Source organism: Anabrus simplex, chromosome 14 (genome assembly GCF_040414725.1).
Source record: "Anabrus simplex isolate iqAnaSimp1 chromosome 14, ASM4041472v1, whole genome shotgun sequence".
Lineage (NCBI taxonomy): Eukaryota > Metazoa > Arthropoda > Insecta > Orthoptera > Tettigoniidae > Anabrus > Anabrus simplex.
The window spans coordinates 6,834,393-6,856,669 of record NC_090278.1 but is presented as its reverse complement, the minus strand read 5'-3'; the positions used below and the strand labels follow the sequence as shown (position 1 = coordinate 6,856,669).

Below are 22,277 nucleotides of genomic sequence, written 5' to 3'. Positions count from 1 at the left end.
GCTTTCTATTATTGTCACTTAACTGTTATAGTGCCAGGTGGCTGATCTATCGGCCACGTTTTTCTTCAATTCCTGCTGCACAATGGCAGCATAAGTAACATCACCAGAAAGATTGATGTTTTTACTCTCTGAAAATATTGATAATATGTTATATCAATATCAGCTTTCTTCTGACAAATTGTACGTTTTGCACGTGGTAGCCCTGCACTCTGCCACTTCATGTCACTTGCTTGTAATCTTGTCTGTTTATACATTTATTTACTTCCAATAGTATAAGGATTGATACATATATGACAGATGATGTTTTAACATTAAGTGATTCATTGGAGAATAATTTATTGACTGACAAGTGTTCGAAGTAAAGAAAAGGTTATTGTGTATTTAACCTGTGCGTGCATAATTTTGTAAAAATTCATAATTCTCAAATAGTACTGTCAAGAATTGCATGAAACATTAGTTTGTTTTTTTAAAGTAGCTGAATATTCTCACAAAGGTATCATACCCATGATAAAAAATGCACTGTGTCAATATTATGTCAAATTTCAAAATTTAAATTTTTTCAAAAATTAATTAAAAAATGGTACACTTTTAAATTAATAAAATGAAAGTCTAATGCAATTGCAGTCACACTCACATGTTATCTATTCACCTGTGTGCTATGGAACAAAAGGTCAGGAATTTACCTCCAAAAAATGTAAGTAGGAGAATATTTTTTCTTAGTGTTACACTTTCATTAAAATTTTCTTGGCATTCTTAGCGCAACCACTACATTACAGCTTGGCATCAAAAGGATTAAATTCACTATCCATCACAGCTAACCTTGAAAGATTAAGGGCCATTTTCAAAATAATAAAGGTACAATGTATACGTTTATCAGAAAGTTGGTTACATTAATATTTACCATGTTCTGCAGTAAATCTTAAACCAGGCATATTATCAAATCCCTTTGGCAGAGGAGCTCGGTCATTTGACGGCCTTTGCAACCGATTGGAACCTCTACGAATTCTGTCGTCTGCCCTTTGGCATTTCCACTGGCGCTGCTGTGCTTAGTAGGCTTCTAGATCAATTGTTTTCGGATATTAAATTCAGTTATCTTTATCATTATCATTTCAAAAAACTCAAAATATTATGTCCTTAAACTTTTCAAATAGGCCTACTAATTCTTCCTGTTATAAAGCTTGTGTAATGTTTTAATAATGCTGAGTGCTTCCTTTTTATTCTGGAATATTTGAGTCATCTATTTGTAAATTGGCCATCTCCCCAAAAAAGTTGAAATCCACTTTTTGTGCTGAATGTATTCTCTGTCCACTTTTACACAAGGTAGCAAACTATTAGCTGCTAACTTGGCCTCCAACCAGCTTATTTACTTCATCAAAAATTGGAGTTAGTTGCAAACACGGCCGCCCACGTATGGTTATGACTTGCAATACCACCATCTCCTCTAATGCTAGAGGGCAGAGCAATCGCAGCAATTGTGCAGGAAAGAACAGCTGATTCATGGTGACTATTACAGGTGTTATAGTTCTGTTATAAGGAAAGTTGTGGTTTTTATCATAGAACTGTGTAGCTGTTATAATTATATTGGGAAAAATGTACATTAAGATTGATGAAGTGATACCTGAAAGGGCCAGAAAAAAGCAGAGGAATTTGGCTTCTTGGAAACGAGAAAAAAAAGAAAAGGGAAAGGTAAGAGTATCGTTTAAGGTTATGTTTTTATGTTCTTCAACATAGCTGATTTTTTAATTTGGATAGTAACAGGGATGTTTTGTTTTCACACATATATTGTGCTACAAACAACAGGCCGAAACTTCCACGTGTGGGCATTCAACAAAACTCACCAGTGTATGAATGTAAAGAAAGCTGATATAACTAACTTTCAAAATCAATTCTACAGATATCCTGACAAAGTAAAATAATATTGCTTCATTCTGAAGTACACTGACTTAATGCCTCCAGTTTGACATAGGCTTGGTGCTGCCACCAGGGAAGAAAAAACACTTTCAATAGTATATTATATGAACAGAAACACAACCAAAATACCTGTATGCAGGGAAACATGTCTAAGTGTGTTAGGTATTACAAAACAGAGTACACGGAGTGGCAAAACGTTTTCAAAAGTCAGGTTTAATGCCAAACGAAAATAGGGGAGGTGACCATAGAACCCAAATATATTCACAAAAGAGGGATGCAGTTATAAGTTTCATAAAGCAATTCAAAGGTCTGGAATCACATTATTGTAGAGATGAATTGGATGTTAGAATTTATTTAAGTAGTGAGTTAAATATTAAGAAAATGTGGCACATGCATAATTCCCAAACTGTCACTGAATTAAGGGTAACCGGGCGAGTTGGCCGTGCATGTAGAGGCGCGCGGCTGTGACCTCGCATCCGGGAGATAGTAGGTTCGAATCCCACTATCGGCAGCCCTGAAGATGGTTTTCCGTGGTTTCCCATTTTCACACCAGGCAAATGCTGGGGCTGTACCTTAATTAAGGCCACGGCCGCTTCCTTCCAACTCCTAGGCCTTTCATATCCCATCGTCGCCATAAGACCTATCTGTGTCGGTGCGACGTAAAGCCTGTAGCAAAAAAATATTAAGGGTAAAAGAAAGTCTTTTTCACAAAATTTTTGCCACACGCTTTAGCAATGGATTTGGCTACCCACGTATGGATGCATGTTCCAAGTGTCTTGAATTAGATGAGAGAATTAAACTGACTGACAATCCACAGGTCTTAAAAACAGAAAAAAGCTGCCTAAAATGAGGGCTAAAGCATTTTACCAAGTAATTAAAGAAGAGAGAGATGATTTGCTGATTCTCTCTTTTGATTGCCAAAAAATTTCCCTATGCCTAAAATTTCAGACCAGGCTACATATTATAGTAGGCAAGTATATTTATATACAAATTTCACCATTGTGAGTGGCTCTTCAAAAAAAGCCATTGACAGATAACACATTTATTTACTCATGGGGTAAAAATGATTTGCCAAAAATAGCCAATGAAATAACATCAGTGCATTATCATAAGCTAAATACCACTGATATGTCCAATGTTTCTTTTGTAAGGTGTTTTGCTGATGGATGTGGGGAGCAGAACAAGAACTCTGTTATGATATTAATGCTCTCCTTTTGGTTTGTCACAAAGGCACCTCAAAGCATTAAGAAAATTCAGTTAATTTTCCCTGTGACAGGCCATTCATTTTTACTATCGGATAAGAGTTTTCGGGCTCAATGAAAAACAAACAGAAACCTTAATACACCCTGAGGAATTTCATAATGTTCTTTCTCAGTATGGCAAATTATTTCATCTAGGAAAAGATGACAATGTTCCAGACTTTAACTGGAAAACAGATATTTCTATTTTCAAGCCTACAGGGAAATGGTACTTTAAATTTTCTGCTCTGAAAAGGGTTATTTGGACTAAATCAAAAGGAGGCAATTCAGTGCTAATTCAAGGTGAGCCCAACTACAGAATAGACGTTTGATCAAAATTAGGCGTTTGTAAGGAAGGCAAAAATGTTTTGATGAAGAATCCAAAAGTTACACGTGCTAGTAATATAGTAAACAAAATATGTTGAATCTCTATTGATTAAACATTTTGGGACTCAGTGGAGAATTTTTGAAGTGCTGAAGTTTTACAAAGAACTCACTGATAACAACCACCTTCCACAAAACAACCCAGAATATGAGGGAGTTGCATGTGGGCACAGTGTGGACAAAGACATTAATGTTTAATTTAATGTTTAATGTTTTTAAATGTTTAGGTCTAATATTTTAATGTTAATTCTGGTTCATTTTATGTAAATACATTGGCTTTTCATACTGCATTGATTTTTTTAAGTTAAATAAAGCATTTTTTGTACATTTTCATTCCTTCAGTTTCTTAGTTTGGTGCAAACCTGGCCATCTCCAAATTTGAACTATAAATATTTCAAATAATAATCAGGATAAAACATAGTCATTCTGCAACATTCATTACAAGGCTATTTATAAGCAATTAAGCAAATACAAATAATTCAAAATCTTTTTATTTAGATTTTATATATTTTTTTGGTCTTCTGAAAAATTTAAACATTTGAAGATGGCAAAAGCAAATAGATGACTCATTTTACATATTATGAAAATGTGTCAAAATGGGAATATTTCGTCAGTATATGTAGACGATACATGGCTTAATGCATTTTTTCCTTTTTGGTGGAAGTTGGGGGAGAATAAAATTCAACATCTACTTCAACCGTAACCTGGTACTTGGAACCATTGGTATAAATTGTAACGTACTGTTTGTATTTATAATGTAATGGTTATTATTTTTATTTTATTATCTGTTTCTTCTTGCTAATTAGTTGCTGTCTTCAAAAATTCTTTATATACAGGGCTATTCACCCAAGATGTTACACGTAAATAACATCTAAATCATTAAAGATATCGGTATTCTGTTTTTATATTCGTAAATGATACCCAGGGACTTGTAAAATAATGTGCTATGTATTCTCATAGGGTGATTAATAACTGAGATATTGATATTAAGTCCATATTTTTAAATGGAATGACACAAATTCATACAGCTGGCCTAAGAGTTCAACTGCGTACAAGTTCAAATATGTAAGTAGTTTCAAAATCAGACGGTTACTTTTTGAGATATCAATAAGAACAACATGCACGGTTTTGCATGCCTCATCAGACAGCGTGCAGTCGGGCAGGGTCATATTGATGCGCAAGCAGTTTCCTAGGTGTGATTCCAGCCACAGAATGGATGCCAGGCATGTAAGCATATTGTACACATGTGATGGGTTCGCAAAGTGTGTATGACAGGCGAACTCGTGACACAACAGGGAGGGTTGATAATTATTTTAAAAGGAATAAAATAATTATTTTGACTTCAAACAAACAAAATGACCGGGCGAGTGGGCCGTGCAGTTAGGGGCATGAGGCTGTGAACTTGCATCCGGGAGATAGTGGGTTCGAATCCCACTGTCGGCATTCTGAAAATGTTCCATGGTTTTCCATTTTCACACCAGGCAAATGCTGGGGGTATATGGTAATTAAGGCCATGGCCGCTTCCTTCCAACTCCTAGGCCTTTCCTATCCCATCGATACCATGAGACCTATCTGTGTCGGTGCGACGTAAAGCCAATAGCAAAAAAAAAGGAACATAATGAAAGCTATAATTGTCACTGGTTTGAGCGTACTACTGTATGAATTGAGATATGAACATAACACAGGGCACTTGAAGAGCTTCTTCTAGAAAAGCAAATGAATAATGTAGTAGCATGCATTCGGGTCGAGTCCGCCTCACCCGACCTGAAAGTGCTTTTTATGGTGTCCCATGTTCAACACCAGACAAATGCTAGATTGGTATCTTTGAGATAGACCACGGCCGACGTCCTTTACAAATCCTTCCCATTCCCATCCGTGGGGAAAGACGCCAAACTGAGTGCAACTTGTTATACATGGATTTCAAAACAAAATGAAAAAACTTTAATCTCCCTTCCCTGTTGTGTGTTTGCCAGTCATACAATGTTTCACTCCCAGGGTATGTGATGGTAAATCACATTATGTGTGCGATAGTCATGCCTGGTATTCGTTCTGTGGCTGGAGTCAATACCAGCAAACAGCTTGCATGCTAATACATCCTTGGCCAACCACACGCTGTCTGATGCGGCACAAAAATGCCCAAATGCGGTTTTTATTGATATCTCAAAAAGTAACTGTCCAAGTTTGAAAATATTTTATTATATTTTAACTTGTACGCAATTGAACTTTTAGGCCAGCATTATGTATTCATGCCATTCCATTTAAAGATATGGAGTTAGTATCAATATCTAATCATCCCATAGGAATATATAAACTTTATTGCGCACAAGTTGTGCAGTTTTAGGATAATTAATCAATACAGAGGTCTATGATTGATTTCACACGATTTTTACACGACAGTACGTGATATCGGTCACAATGTTTATCACAGAGTTCACATATGCACATCGAGTCCGGGTCGTGGTATGTCTTCGACCTACATATTTTGAGATGGTAGCCATGGACTGCCATGGAATTTACAAAATGTCTCAGCTCCTGGTTTGTGTCGGTCCATGCTCTGTTCATCATGGCCTCTGAAGAGTAGAACTCTGGCCATATCTCCTTCTTTTTCTTCTCCCTCTCTAACCGCAGTTTCTTCCAGTTCTCTGTACAGGGCAGATTGAATTTCCATCTCAGGTCCTCTATTAGAAATGTTTCTCTCGCGAGTTCGTACGCTAGTCTTGACTTGGTGTACTTTGAAATTCCGAGGGCTGCTTTCAAGAATCTGGCTTTCACTTTTTCCATTCGTATTAGGTCTTTATAGCTTAACTTTTCCCATGTTATCTCTATTCCGTATGTTAGAATAGGAACGATTTTGGCTTCAAAGAGGGCTATAGCTGTTTCCAGGGAAAGTTTTCTTAATGGCATGATGTCGTAGATGGCTTTGGTTGCGGCAGCTGCTCGTTGTGTTGTGTGAATTCTGAATGAGTGTGCTGTTGTCTGGACCGTTACGCCCAGATATTTGAAGCTGTTCGTAGTTTGTAGAGGTTCATGTTTGAGGTAAATTTTGTCCCTTGCAGATAGGCGTCCTCCTTTCCTGAAGACCATGTGTACTGTCTTTTCTGCGTTTATTTGCAGTCCATTGTATTCAGCCCATGTTCCTAGAGCATTTATTCCTTTCTGGAGTTCGTTAGTATCGTGAGAACCCATCACCATGTCGTCTGCGTATATATAAATCTTGAGGGACGGAGCGGAAGTTCTTATTGCTTGGACCACGTCATGTGTGGCTACGTTGAACAGAAGGGGACTAAGGGGGTCTCCTTGTAACACTCCGTTTGTCTGTATAATTTCTTGCAAGGTTGTTACGTTGTCTGAAATTATGATGGTGTTTTTACTCAGGATGTTGTGTATCAAGACGCTTAGTTCCTTGTTTTGTTCCACCATCTGTTCTAGTTTGGCGCATGTTAAGGTCCTGTTGAGATTGTCGAACGCTTTTGTAAAATCGACAAATACTGCGTGGAAGACATCATAGCAATCGTGATGACTGCTCTAGGAAGACAGCCACGGGAAAAAGTATTATTATAGCAGGTGACCTAAACTGTAGGCTAGATAAGTATGATTGCAGAAGTAGGGAACTACTACAGATGATGGCTGAAGAGGGATTTACACTGGTTAGTAAGAGAGAAGACAACACATACTTCGCACATAAGGTAGCAGTACCATAGATATAATCCTGTACAAAGGCAATATCTAGAAGTAACGGACCATAAGGTGTTATATTCCGACGCGGTGACACCAATAAAGAAACATTGTCCAGTGACAACTACTTTCAAATTGAAAGAGTCTACAGGCACACGACAGGAAACAAACCATACGAAAAGAACCTCCAGAAAGATAGACGTGAATAAAATACGCGAAAATGGAGACAAGCTTACCATCTTTGAAAACAACATTCAGGAAAAGGACCCAGATGCTGCTGCAACAGCGCTAGAAGACATAATCAAACCCGCAACCTCCACAATAAACGAGAGAAAGGCAAAGAAATGGTTCGATCAACAATGCTATACAGAGAGAAAGAGAGTCATATCAGCCCTTCACGTGGCCAAACGCACTCAAAATCAGGACGACCTGATCACATATAGCAGACTCAGAAAAGAATATAAAAACCTTCTAAAGAAGAAACGAGACGATTTCACAGAACTCGAGGCTAGAAGAATGGTGGAAGAAGAAAAAGAAAACCCCTACATTGCTCTAAAGCCACGAGAGTCACAGACAATGGGGAAAATAGAGATGCCAATCTGGGAGGCTCACTTCACAAACATCCCATAGGAATAATTAGCACATTATTTTACAAGACCCTGGGTATCATTTACGAATATGAAAACAGAATACTGATATCTTTAATGGTTTGGACGTTATTTTCGTGTAACATCTTAAGTGAATAACCCTGCATATGCTGGGAAAGGTACTGTGTACTTTGGGTGAATTCGTTTTTGAATGATATTAGGCCGAAAAATTAATGATGTTACAGCTCCTATAATCTACGAGAAATGGTACCCGGTGTTCAGGAGACCGCATGCTGATGTCGTCACATTTCGAGTGTGCGGCCCTGTATCCTACGGGCATCCTAGGCAACGTTACTGGTACCGGTGTTGAAAACACAGACTACTGTACAACACTCCCATAATTAGGCCTGCCTCCTCTGCGAACCATGTGACCTTGCCGCGGTGGGGAGGCTTGCGTGTCCCAATGATGCAGATAGCCGAGCCGCAGGTGCAACCATATCGGATGGGTATCTGTTGAGAGACCAGACTAACGAATGGTTCATCGAAAGGGGGGTAGCAGCCTTTCGGTAGTTGCAAGGGCGGCAGTCTAGATGATTGACTGATTCGGCCTTGTAATAATACTCAATATGGCTTAGCTGTGTTGATACTGCTACACGGTTGAAAGCAATGGGAAATTACAGCCGTAACTAACCCCCAAGGACATGCAGCTCTCTCTGTACGAATGATGTACTGATGATGGCTTCCTCCCGGGTAAAATATTCCGGAGGTAAACTAGTCCCCCATTCGGATCTCCGGGTGGGGACTACACGAGAGGGGACGATCATCAGGAAGATGGATACTGACATTCTGCGAGTCGGAGCGTGGAATGTTAGAAGTTTGAATCGTTGTGGTAGGTTAGAGAATCTGAAAAGGGAGATGGATAGGCTAAAGTTAGATGTAGTTGGTGTAAGTGAAGTACGTTGGCAGGAAGAACAAGATTTTTGGTCAGGCGACCACCGAATTATCAACACAAAATCAAACAGGGGAAATGCAGGAGTTGGTTTAATAATGAATAAGAAAATAGGGCAGCGGGTAAGCTACTATGACCAGCATAGTGAAAGAATTATTGTCGTCAAGATAGACACCAAACCAATGCCCACCACAATAATGCAGGTCTATATGCCTACTAGTTCAGCGGATGATTAAGAAATCGAAAGAATATATGAGGAGATAGAAGATTTAATACAATATGTAAAAGGTAACGAGAATTTAATTGTGATGGGAGACTGGAATGCAGTGGTAGGCCAAGGAAGAGAAGGTAGTACAGTAGGAGAATTTGGATTGGGACAAAGGAACGAAAGAGGAAGTCGGCTGGTTGAATTCTGCACTGATCATAATTTAGTCCTTGCCAATACTTGGTTCAAACACCACAAAGGACGGCTGTATACATGGATGAGACCTGGAGACACTGGAAGGTATCAAATAGACTTCATTATGATTAGGCAGAGATTCAGAAACCAGGTGTTGGATTGCAAAACTTTCCCAGGAGCAGACGTGGACTCTGACCACAACTTGTTGGTCATGAAATGCCATCTGAAGTTGAATAAATTGAAGAAAGGAAAAAAAAAAAGCAAAAAGATGGGATCTAGGCAAGTTGAAAGAAAAGAGTGTGAAGGATTGTTTCAAGGAACATGTTGCACAAGGACTATATGAAAAGGCTGAAGGAAACACTATAGAGGAAGAGTGGAGAGTCATGAAAAATGAAGTCAGTACAGCTGCTGAAGAAATGTTAGGAAGGAAGAAAAGATCAACTAAGAATGAGTGGGTAACTCAGGAGATACTAGACCTGATTGATGAATGACGAATATACAAGAATGCTAGAAATGAAGAGGGCAGAAAAGAATACAGGCGATTAAAGAATCAAGTGGATAGAAAGTGCAAGGTAGCTAAGGAAGAATGGCTGAAGGAGAAGTGCAAGGATGTGGAAGGCTGTATGGTCCTGGGAAAGGTAGATGCTGCATACAGGAAATTCAAGGAAACCTTTGGAGAAAGGAAATCTAGGTGTATGAATATTAAGAGCTCAAATGGAAAGTCACTTCTAGGGAAAGAAGACAAAGCAGAAAGATGGCAGGAGCATATCCAACAGTTGTATCAAGGTAAAGATGTAGATAATTTGGTTCTAGAACATGAAGAGGCTGTTGATGCTGATGAAATGGGAGACCCAATTTTGAGGTCAAAGTTTGACAGAGCTGTGAGTGACCTCAATATGAACAAGGCACCTGGAATTGATGAAATTCCTCTGAATTACGGACTGCCTTAGGAGAAACCAGCATGGTAAGGTTATTTCATTTAGTGTGCAAGATGTATGAGACAGGAGAAGTCCCATCCGATTTTCGGAAGAATGTTGTTATACCTATTCCCAAGAAAGCCGGTGCTGACAGGTGTGAAAACTACCACACCATTAGTTTAGTATCTCATGCCTGCAAAATTTTAACACGTATTATTTCCAGAAGAATGGAAAAATAAGTTGAAGCTGAGTTGGGAGAAGATCAATTTGGCTTCAGAAGAAATGTAGGAACACGTGAAGCAATCCTGACTTTACGTCTGATCTTAGAGGATCAAATCAAGAAGGACAAGCCCACGTACATAACATTCGTAGATCTAGAAAAGGCATTCGATAATGTTGATTGGACCAAGCTATTTATGACTCTGAAGATGATAGGGATCAGATACCGAGAACAAAGAATTATCTACAATCTGTATAAAAATCAGTCTGCAGTGATAAGAATCGAGGGCTTTGAAAAAGAAGCAGCAATCCAGAAAGGAGTGAGGCGAGGCTGCAGTTTGTCCCCTCTCCTTTTCAATGTTTACATAGAACAGGCAGTAAAGGAAATCAAAGACAAATTTGGAAAGGGAATCACAGTCCAAGGAGAGGTAATCAAAACCTTGAGATTTGCCGATGATATTGTTATTTTATCTGAGGCTGCAGAAGATCTCGAGAAGTTGCTGAATGATATGGATGAAGTCTTGGGTAAGGAGTACAAGATGAAAATAAATAAGTCCAAAACAAAAGTAATGGAGTGCAGTTGATCGAAGGCAGGTGATGTAGGAAATATTAGATTAGGAAATGAAGTCTTAAAGGAAGTAGATGAATATTGTTACTTGGGTAGTAAAATAACTAACGATGGCAGAAGTAAGGAGGACATAAAATGCAGACTAGCACAAGCAAGGAAGAGCTTTCTTAAGAAAAGAAATTTGCTCACTTCAAACATTGATATCGGAATTAGAAAGATGTTTTTGAAGACTTTCGTGTGGAGCGTGGCATTGTATGGATGTGAAACATGAACGATAACTAGCTCAGAAAGAAAGAGAATAGAAGCTTTTGAAATGTGGTGTTACAGAAGAATGCTGAAGGTGAGATGATAGTTCGATCACGAATGAAGATATACTGAATCGAATTGGTGAGAGGAGATCGATTTGGCTAAATTTGACGAGAAGAACGGTAGGGGTAGACCAAGGTATGAATATGACAAGCAGATTAGAGCAGATGTAGGATGCAATAGTTAGGTAGAAATGAAAAGGTTAGCACAGGATAGGGTGGCATGGAGGCTGCATCAAACCAGTCTATGGACTGATGACTCAAACAACAACAATTAGGCCTGCTGTAAGTAAATGAAATTAGATACTGAAATATCTCAAGATATGATACCACTCCTTCCACACAGAACATTCCGACTTTGGGACTTATTCGGGGACGAGCTAAACTGAACAAATCACTCACTTAAAAATCGAATCACCTTTTCCATATCAAAAGCAAATGAAATTAAATCATCGGAATACATTCTCTGTTGCCCTACATCGCCACAGCAAAATATGAAGATCGAAGAATGATTCGTTTAACAACAATCCCCTCTACAATCGAATATACGATATCGCCATTCATTCTTCAAGATATATTAAACTGTACTTGTAAACCGAAAGGGTTAAAGCACCAACCATATAAATAAACTTTCAAGACTGTGACTACTTTATTTCACTGTTAATTAATTAGAAATTAGAAGGTTATTGATTATCACCACTAGTTCTTAATGTTTACGCAACGATCAGGGTCCCGGTAGATGGCCTATCTATTGCTGTACTAAGTATGTCAATGCAATGTCATCCTAGAGTAGAACGTAAAAACATATGGCTTATCTACAGATAGCTACTGATTTCTAGAAAACTGGAACTTACCCCGGAACGAATAACAAAGCACGGGTTCTCGATTACACACCCTTCGTTTTACCGTTCGCCGCAAGATAGAGATATTTGCAACTATTAATATTTAATTTACCCGGCAAAGCGATTTAATTATTGATTAGACCAAAAATATTTGAAGTGTTCAAAATATACCTTCTAATGCTAAGTGAAGAAATGAAATTTTCGACAGACTGCACAATGGTCATGCCTGACGGAAGGAATTTGTATGGAAGGCGGATGCAGGAAGGCTCAGCAGTTGGCATTGCTTTAGGGCAATGAGAGTTCCTTTTGTATGTTGCCGATGCGAGAGACTATCATAAGATATTTCTTGTGTTGGTACAACCTGAAAAAGTAAGTAATTCAAATAACTTGTTGCGTCAAGAAAATCGTTCAAATTGCCCAAATTACTTCATAAAATGCTCAAGGCCGAAGTCTGATGTGTAACTGCAGCTACAGTAAAGTGTAGTCAATGAGCATAGACCACCAATTTATAATAAGATTGCTATGTAACATTGATCAAGTCGTGGTTAGGAGTTTTGCCCTAATTTTTCAATTTATAATAATTTAATCTTCCCAAAAGCTCTTGTAGACATGATTCAGGGAGTTTTTAATAGCGAACATCCCAGTATAATCATATATTCTTTGAGTATAACAGCTGATATGTTGACCATAATATCGTATTTGCCGCTTCTTTGGAGGATGCGGTATAAATGATGGATAAGATACTGAAAGTAAGTGAATTGTATGTTTTATGTACCGATGCGAAGGAGTTTTTAGTAAACATTTCAGCGTCTTGGGAAGATTATCCATAAATGGTGTACAGACAGAGAGAGAAAGAAGAAATTCACATTCGTAATATCAGACTTTGGTGAAATGAAATGTCGCAAAGAAGGACGCGAATAGACTTTCTAGAATCGTTGCGAATATATCCGAAAGGAGATGCACTGTTTAGACATAATATAAATACAGACAGGAGCTCACAAGTGTACCTCAGACAGAGCTTCTAAAAGTATTTTTTAACACGCGGTTTATAAGTTATATATTTTATTTATGGAACAGTGCCTATTGACACCAACACTTACTTGCGTTTGGCGCGTATGAAGTCTAGAGTGTTAATAAGCTTTTTTCGGTTTTGTATCAATGCAGATGAATTTGAGTTATTGGATGTTATGGTATACGTACAATTAATACTACGAGTTATTGGCTGTGATATACAGTAAACACAATTGAATACTAATGAAGATTTCAAAGACTGTACTCGTCCGTCCTTCCTTTGACATTTAAGTAGTGTTAGTATGGATAGACGAAGATTATCCACTTCAGGTGACGAATTGTATGCCATTCTGGAAATCCCAAAGACTGCAACTTCTGAGGAGGTGAAAAGGGCGTACAGAAGATTAGCTCTTAAATATCATCCTGACAAGAATCCGAACAATCCTGAGGCTGCTGAAAAATTTAAGGAAGTTAATCATGCGAACACCATTTTAAGTGACGAGAGCAAACGTAATATCTATGATCACTATGGTTCCCTGGGTTTATACATTGCAGAGCAGTTTGGTGAAGAAAATGTGAATGCATATTTCCTTGTAACATCTGGGTGGTGTAAAGCCTTGATATTGTTTTGTGGCATTATAACTGGATGTTATCTATGTTGTTGCTGCTGCTGCTGTTGCAATTTCTGTTGTGGAAAATGCAAGCCTGAGCCACCACAAGGCAGTGAATACCAAACCTTACATAAAGAAGATGGAAATGCCACAGTGTTTCTGTATAGTCCAGCTAATGAGGAACCCAGGACCTCTGACAATCAGGAAGCCCTAATTGTTGAGGATGGAATACCGGTGCCTGTGACATCACAACCAGTTGGACAGGTTCGCGTAACATCAGCTGGCGAAGCAACTGAAGTTACGTCCTTGAATCCAGCTCATAAAGTTACCTACACACCAGGAATGTCAGAAAAAGGGTTACCAACGCATGTAGCCCAAAATATGCCACAACCAATGAGCCTGTGGTAGAGTTCAGTTGACCTCTAGAAGGATGAATACAATTCTTCATTCAAAGGTACTCGTATTTGAGTGAGGTGAAGTCTTCAACATTCATTCATTGTGTGATTACATTTTCTGGATTTTTCTTTTGTTAATTTTAGCCTGAACTACACCAAGTTTTATGAAACAGTTAATAGGCTATAGTCTGAATTAAGTAAACATCAAAATTTGATTTAACTTGACCAGTTAACTTCGGAATTATGGCGCTTTTTTTAAATGATTTTTCTCTTTTTCAAAGTACTCCAGGCACATCAGTTTTCTGTTTCAAATGTGACTGTTAATCCTAGGAAGGTCAATGGATTATTTTGTACTATTATGTTTGTTATTAATTAAAGTCTTATACTTTTGACAATACTTTGTTAATAAGTGGCACTGCATCTTAAAAACAGAACTTTGATTTTTTTTTTTCTTCTGTGCATTGACTTAAGGTATTTCTGAAAGTTTTCAACCATTTTAAAAATGGACGCTACAAATTATGAACAACATAGAGATACAAGGTTTTGCAAAGTTTGAAGCTAATCAAGTTAAAACTGGTTTGTCTGGATAATTTTGAATTCTAGAAAAAGTTACTTTTGAGAAAAGGTGCACTCAGTTAAAGGGACATGTGGGCATGACTCAAATGTTACAGGGCCATTAAAAATGGCCACACACAGAAAAATGTACCACCATGTGCATCAAAGCTTGCTGTGTCTACTATTCTCCGGGCCACCTTTTGAGCAGACTAAATTGAAAAGAGGGTATAGGCCAGGGAAAGAAGCAAATGAGAGGGGCTGTGCCTACGGTGTTGTCACGTTGTAGGAAAGGGGCAAGGGGGCGCGCATTTCGTGCCTTCTCTCTGCCAGAGTTACGGCAATGGTATACCCAATGCGGAACTGCCATACTTATTCAGTATATGTCTTGATTGCGTCATATTACGTTTAACACCACAGTGGCAGTATGGCACTTCACTAATACGAATACGTTAGTGCATTGATTTTTTTCAAATTTGCTACAGTTACAACCAGTGAGCTGTGCTGTGTTACAGTTGGAGTACAACTTTCATTCCCACACTGGTTCGTTTTTCAACCAAGGCATTACTTCTGCTTTAGACTGTTCAAAAGGTGGCCCAAAGTATAGTACCAAAACCTAATTTTCAGGTGGGAGGGGAGCATTTTTAGTCAAAAATCCCCTTAAGGAAAATTGCATTTCTGAATCAGAAAGAGCTCGTAAAGTCAGCTTCTCAATTTTCTATTCTGGAAGATTATCATACCATCAACATAGGTTCTTCTGCCTTTTGACAGGTCCAGTCATGGATGATATCCTGGGAAAAATTGAGGTGGTTTCCCATTGCCTTCCTCAATGCTATTTTAGATTATTCATCAGCCGCCCTTTATATAGGGTATCATATATTATAACTTGCAAACATTTCAGTCTGTTGAACATGTATGTATGTTGAGTACTCAGCCCGGAGGCTGGTTTAGACCTCAACAGCTCTGCCATCGGCTGTCATAGGTGGCCCAGGCGTCACTGAAGGGGAATACTAGGGAAATGAGTGAGGTAGTTTCCCATTGCTTTCCTAACTGAGCCAGAAGTTGCTGTTACATATCAGTGTGCCAAGCCCACTGAAATGCGTGCACCAACTGACCAAAAGAGTGACATTTTTACACAACAGGGACTGGCTGCATTAGGAATGGCATTATTAGTATTGCTCATACCTCGGTCACTTTCATTTTGTCAAAGCCAAGGATGAGACTGAGACAGATCAATGAAAGTAACAAAATAGTTCTAGCCCTCACCAGAAGACATAGTGCACTGACACTCGGTTTTTCCAGCAAAGGTGACTGTCGAACATACAAGTTAAATATAAGTATTACAATATAATATACGTACCTGTAAAAAAATTTTAAAAAACATTATTAAACAAGGAATAAAAAATACACACTATTATTCCTTGTTAAATAATGTAACATTTTTGCAGATATGTTACAGTGTAATATTTAGGCTATATTTAACTTGTGTGTTCAACAGACTGAAAACTTTTAAGTTATACTTAAATGAGTCGACACTGGAAAGTAGGCTTCCTTCTTAACGAACTTTACATAGGGAACAGTCGCTGTTGTATCCACCTCTCCGAGGTGCAAACACTACGGCTGATATCTGTTTCCAACTTGGATACAGATGCCTTTTACTCAATTAACCTGAGCACTGGGTTGCCTTTTCTGCCCTTGACACGGTACTGAAGCCCTTCTTCTCCACTGTAGATGGCGTTGAGGTCTTCACTCGTACCCCTGACCTGGGACTCTCACCAAATGCTACACACTGGGTTAGCGTGCTCTGGGATTCATATGGGCAGGATTGCCAGTCCCTGAGCAGAGGGGGTTCCTACCTGCTATCCATGATTATCATATATCGTAGTGTAATTATATTCAGTCCTGGGGATATATATCAATTAAAAAAACAGAATTCAGTATGTAGATGAAATGATGTATTATTGGAGAAATAAAATATTTATTGTTGTGTAAAGTTGCACATAAAATCCAAAAATGAATATTGTTTTAACTTAAATAGTTTAATATGTACAGACAAATTTATTTTCAAGAAACATGCACAGGCTGCTCTGTACATGGTAAGGCAATCCAAAGGGGCACGAAACTTTTCTGAAAAGGAAACAAAACATAATTCACTTGATTTCAAAATTCAATAAGATACTGTTTCAAATTGAAATTCTACTGAAAGTGAGAAGTTAGTAATGCTTGTGTCCAGCGCACAGCACGGACACAGCTTGACACATGCTCTATGAGTGGCACCGATTGTCTCGCTTGTCCAATTTGTATAGCAAAGGAAGGTGGCACATGATTATACAGCCCCAAGGGCTCTGAATATTGGAGTGGGGTTGGCGACCATGGGACCCTTAGCTGAGTCCTGGTATTGCTTCCACTTACTTGTGCTAGGGTCCTCACTTTCATCTATCCTATCCGACCTCTCTTGGTCAACTCCTTGTTCTTTTCTGACCCCGACACTATTAAGTTTGCGAGGACTAGGAAGTCTTTCATTTCCTCGCCCTTTGTGGCCTTGTCTTCCTTTGCCCAATATCTTCATTTTTTGAAGTGTCGGATCCCTTCCATTTTTTGCCTCAGAGTAGTGTTATGTAGAGAATGGTTGCCTAGTTGTACTTCCTCTTAAAACGATAATCACCACCACCATGACTATACACACGTGCTTGCTTTCCCAGGACCGTTTATAACACGGCCAAATGTAGGTACTGTGCAATTTTGCCCATTTCATTTTTTGTTCTCGAACTGCATTCAACTTAGATAGGATGAAAACTGAACATAATCCTAGGACGTTACAAAGTGGAGAATAGAATGCTCTGCATAGGGCAATGCTCCTTTATTGTTAGTAGAGAAGAGTCTGATATGCTCTGCGCTAGGCGATTCTCGTTTTTTGTTCATTGAGTATGCTGATAGAAGCATCGTTAGGTGTTACCAACTTTTGGTATTTTTCACAGCACTACTTTTGTGCATGTGGAATAAGGAGTTAGATCTTGTTTAAATCTTTATTATACTGGAAGGAAAAATATCCAAACACCATGAAATAAGGAATGTAGACTACGGAAATTTTGGCAATAAATTTGTTGAGGTAACATTTAATTGATTAAAGATACAAGAGTACAGGTTAATATTCACGCGCGAATCGCCTGACTGTTGAATGCGGGGGGCATGCATTGTGTCGTACAAGTGCCGGATGTCAGCTTGTGGGATGGAGTTCCATGCCTGTTGCACTTGGTCGTTCAATACAGGGATGGTTATTGCCGGTTGTGGATGACGCTGGAGTTGTCGTCCAATGATGTCCCATATATGCTCAACTAGGGAGAGAGCGGGGGATCGAGCAGACAGAGGCAACATGTCGACACTCTGTAGATCACTCTGGGTTACAACAGAGGCATGGGTGCTTGCATTATCCTGTTGGAAAACACCCCCAGGAATGCTGTTCATGAATGGCAGCACAACAGATTGAATCACCAGATGGACGTACATATCTGCAATCAGGGTGCATGGGGTAAACAAGAGAGTGCTCCTGCTGTTGCAGGAAATTGCACCCCAGACTAGAACTCCCGGTATAGGTCCAGTGTGTTGATGCTGCAGACAGGTGAAATGCAGACGCCTTTCTAACTAACATACAGCCATCACTGGCACCAAGGCAGAACCGGCTTTCATCAGAAAACACAACGGACCTCCGCTCCATCCTTCTATGAGCTTTCACTTGACACCACTGAAGTAAGTGGGGTAAGTTGAATGCACGCCGCAGGGTGTCTGGCTCGGAGCTGTCCTTCAAATAACTGATTTTGAACAGTTCGTTGCGTCACTGCGATGCCAACTGCCACTCTATACTGCAGATGCTGCCATATGCCGAATATGGTCCTCCTGTCGGTGGTGCCAAAGAGACATCCAGAGCCCGGTCTTCTTGTGAGCGTACATTCTCATGACCACTGCTGCCAAGTCATTCTGCAAAAAGAGGAAGGAAAATCCACCTTCATGAAGCACTAATGTACGGCCTCGTTCAATGCAGCGAGCTGCTGATACCGGCCTCTTTGTCACTGGAAAGGCATTCTTGACCCACTCACAGTCACTCCATCTAATCTCACAAGTAACTAATGCTCTCGCACATACAGCCCGTATTTAAAGCAAACCTGATGTGCAATGTCATGGGGCCACTACTAGCACCATGCTAATGCGATTTGTGGGAAATATGAATCAACATCATCTTTCAGATGTATAAACATGCCTACTAACATTCATTAATCTAGCAAAACCCCTTCTTGGTGTTTGGATATTTTTTCTGCCAATGTAGTTTGCGCACATCCCGCCTACTGTCTAAAATCCATTGGTCTAACATGTCAGGGGTGTTTAGCAGAAAGCTCCTCAAAGGGAAGCTACAGCTCTGTTTCATGAGAGCCACTGGCCCTCACTGTTGGGACCTGCGATACATTTGAGGTTAGAACTGATCTTTTAGGTTCAATTAGCGAGGCAAAGTTGGCTATTACATGTAAGATCTATTCTGGGAGCAATACCGTGCTTCAAGAAATGTATCCGGTGGTAGCGAGTATTCATTGAAGGGTTGTGTGTCTACCTATCTACGTCCAACCTTTGTCCTGTTTCTCTGCAGGCTTGGGTATGAAATGATGTGAACCTTTGTAGCGAGTTTTCACCATTGGAAGTCCTTCCTGATGTCAACGTCATCGGAAGAATTAGTGAGATGAAATGAATGATGTTATATATGATAGTAAGAAGGGAGAGGGTGAAATCTGGTGTTGGCACATAGCCTACTCCTGTCGAATAGCACCAAGGGATTTGCTCAAGGCTTAACATCCGTATCAGACAGATCACCAATCGAGTCATATGCCCTCACTCCATATGAATACTACAGAAAGGATTGAAATTGAATCCAGGCTTTTGGTGTGCAAGCTAGTGATTAGAAATTGTATATCGCCACCTCTCCCAGCCAACATTCCGATGATGAAATATTTTTCAACCAATAGGACTCAAACTGGACAATGATTGTTTCAGACTTGACACCTTAACGATCATGGCCACCAGGCCTCAAAAATTTCCCTCACCAATTTCTCAACGTTTTATGTTAAAATTAATTTTGACTCTCAAGAAACTCTTAACCCATGAAAACTGTAGGTCATTGCTTTGATCCAACTGGGTGAAAGAAATGCTTACACTTACATTCTTATGTTGAAACCCAATTATAAATTCCCCACCCAGCCTGGGCCTCTCAAAAAGTTCTGGGAATTTTCTGCATTTGTAGGTATCCTGAGAGCATCAACATCTCTGGTACTAAGATTTAATTCATCTCTATTTTCATTATAATACTCTTGCACAGATCACTTCACACTGAGTTCCATTTATCAATATCCTTAAACTGTGACTGGCAGTAGGGAAGGGGACCTGCCATTATAATTAAAAATTCCCAACTCGAATGTCATTGGCATTATAATGAAAACTCCCAAATGGATTGTGCCTGGAAGGAGGCAAGGGGGGGACTCACATGATAATAAAAACACTCTAACTCAATTCAGACTGGCATTAGGCAAGGGGGCCTGTCATTAAACTCCCCTACTGCTTTGTGACTGGCAGTAGCAAACAAGGACCTGCCTTTATAATGAGAACTTGTAGTCTCGACTGTGACTGGCAGTAAGAAAAGGAGCCTGCCATGGTAATGAAAAGTATTCAACTCAACAGACTGTCCCCAACTCCACTTTGACTGGCAGTAGGAAACAAGAGCCTGCCATTATAATGAAAACTTCCCAAATCTATAGTGACTGGCAGTAGTCTATGGGACCTGCCATGAAACTCTTCACTCCTTTGTGACTGACAGTAACAGACAGGGACCTGCCTTTATAATGAAAACTTGCAATCTTGACTGTGACAGGTAGTAGGAAAAGGGGTCTGCCATGGTAATGAAAAATATTTAACTTGGCTGGCTGTTCCCAACTCCATTTTGACTGGAGTAAATGGGAGCCTGTCATTTTAATGAAAACTCCCAAACTTGACTGTGACAGGCAGTAGGAAAGGGGGCATGCCATTATAATTCCAAATTGACAGTGACCTGCAGTAGACTAGGGAGTCCGCCATTTTAATCAAATCTCCCCAACTCGACTGTGAGTGACAGTAAAAAATAATTATCTGTCATATTCAGGACTCCCCAAGTCAACTGTGACTGGCAGTAGGAGAGGGGACCTGCCAATATAATGAAAACTCTATAACTCAACTGTGGACATTTGTGTCTGTGAACAGTTGTACTTGGCCCAGTCTACTCTGAAGATGAATACTCTGTGTGAACTTGGCTTAACAATTGTCACGTGAAGAAGATTGACGTCCATAATAATGTAATGTTAACACCCCCAACTTCATGGTAATAGCCAACTGGAAAGGCAACCAGCCATTGTAATAAAAAATTCCTAACTAAGTTTGACTGGCAGTGGGCAAGGGAGCCTGCCACTATAGTGAAAACTTCTCTACTTGATTGCCACTGGCAGTAGGTAATGTTGCCTGCCATTATAATCAAAAATCCCCAAATAGACAGCAACTGGCAGTGGGCAAGTGGACCTGCCATTATAATTGAAACTTCCCAACTCGACTTTGACTGGCAGTAGGAAAGATGACCTGCTGATATAAAGAGAACTCTCCAACTCAACTGTAACTTGTGGTAGGAAAGGGTGCCTCATTACAATGAAGGCACTCCAATTTGATCATGACTGGCAGTAAGCAAGGGGGCCTACTATTATCATGAAAGCATCCCAACTCCATTGTCACCCTGCAAGGAGGCCTGCCATTATAATCAAAAACCCCATCTCAGTTGTTACTGATAGGCAAGGAGGCCTACCATTATAATCAAAACTCCTCAGCTAGACTGTGACTGACATTAGGTGAGGGGACTTGCCACTGTAATAGAAACACCACAACTCTACAGATTTGCCCCTGCATAAAATCTTCAGAGTGGAAAAAATTGTTAACAAATCCCAACTGCCATGTGCAACTTGGTCCAGAATAAACAGGATCAGGACAGGTTATGGAAGGTGCAGGGATTCTCTCTCTACAAGTGGAACTTTGTACCACCTCCAAAATGTGATTGTGGAGCCCCTCGCCCGACCATTCCCCACATTGTAAGGGAGTAAGCGGTCTTATCCAGGTAGATTGGAAGACTTCCTATCACCAACAGTGGATTCAAAAGTTGGACATTCAGGTATGATAACAGATAACACTAATGCCTGAAGTGAATCAATGTTTTTTGTTATTGTGTATATATCGTATATAATTTCCTTGCCATACGCTAATAATAATAATAATAATTATTATTATTATTATTATTATTATGGCCGCCAAGCTGGAGTCATGAAGTGGAGCTCCGTGATCTTGACATCTTTTCTCGCATTCTGTGTAGTGTCGGTGGGTATCAGGGAGTATTTGAGCATTTGATTGGTGTGGTGGTTGTGTGAACGTGTTATCTTGGGAATCTAGAGCTTGTTTTAATTGATTTGAGGGCATAATTTTATTTCATTTTATTGCCATAAACGCCTCCATGTTGGATTTAACTACAATTGCTCCATAGATAACTTACCAAGAGTGTATATTGGCTGCTAACCTTGCCCTAACAACCACCCACTCGCTAAATTTTCTTGGTCTCCATAGATACTACCAACTAGATATATCATTCCACTCTTCCATTGAGGCGTC

At 39.5% G+C, this 22,277-nt stretch overlaps 2 protein-coding genes across 3 annotated transcripts in view; one reads left to right on the top strand and one right to left on the bottom strand.

The window, feature by feature from the left end:
* LOC136885354 (uncharacterized) overlaps positions 1 to 12,192 on the bottom strand; it is a 79,305-nt gene extending 67,113 nt beyond the window's left edge. The window contains exon 1 of the mRNA XM_067157866.2: positions 12,008 to 12,192. The gene's annotated coding sequence lies outside the window, so the exon portion shown is untranslated. The remainder of the gene's footprint in view (positions 1 to 12,007) is intronic.
* A 1,116-nt stretch (positions 12,193 to 13,308) lies between these two features.
* Positions 13,309 to 22,277, top strand: part of LOC136885353 (dnaJ homolog subfamily C member 5) — a 92,775-nt gene continuing 83,806 nt past the window's right edge. For both annotated transcript variants that reach the window (XM_068230315.1, XM_068230316.1), the window contains exon 1: positions 13,309 to 14,071. In XM_068230315.1, coding sequence (XP_068086416.1) covers positions 13,309 to 14,025 — 717 coding nt within the window. In that variant the 3' untranslated portion in view covers positions 14,026 to 14,071. The remainder of the gene's footprint in view (positions 14,072 to 22,277) is intronic.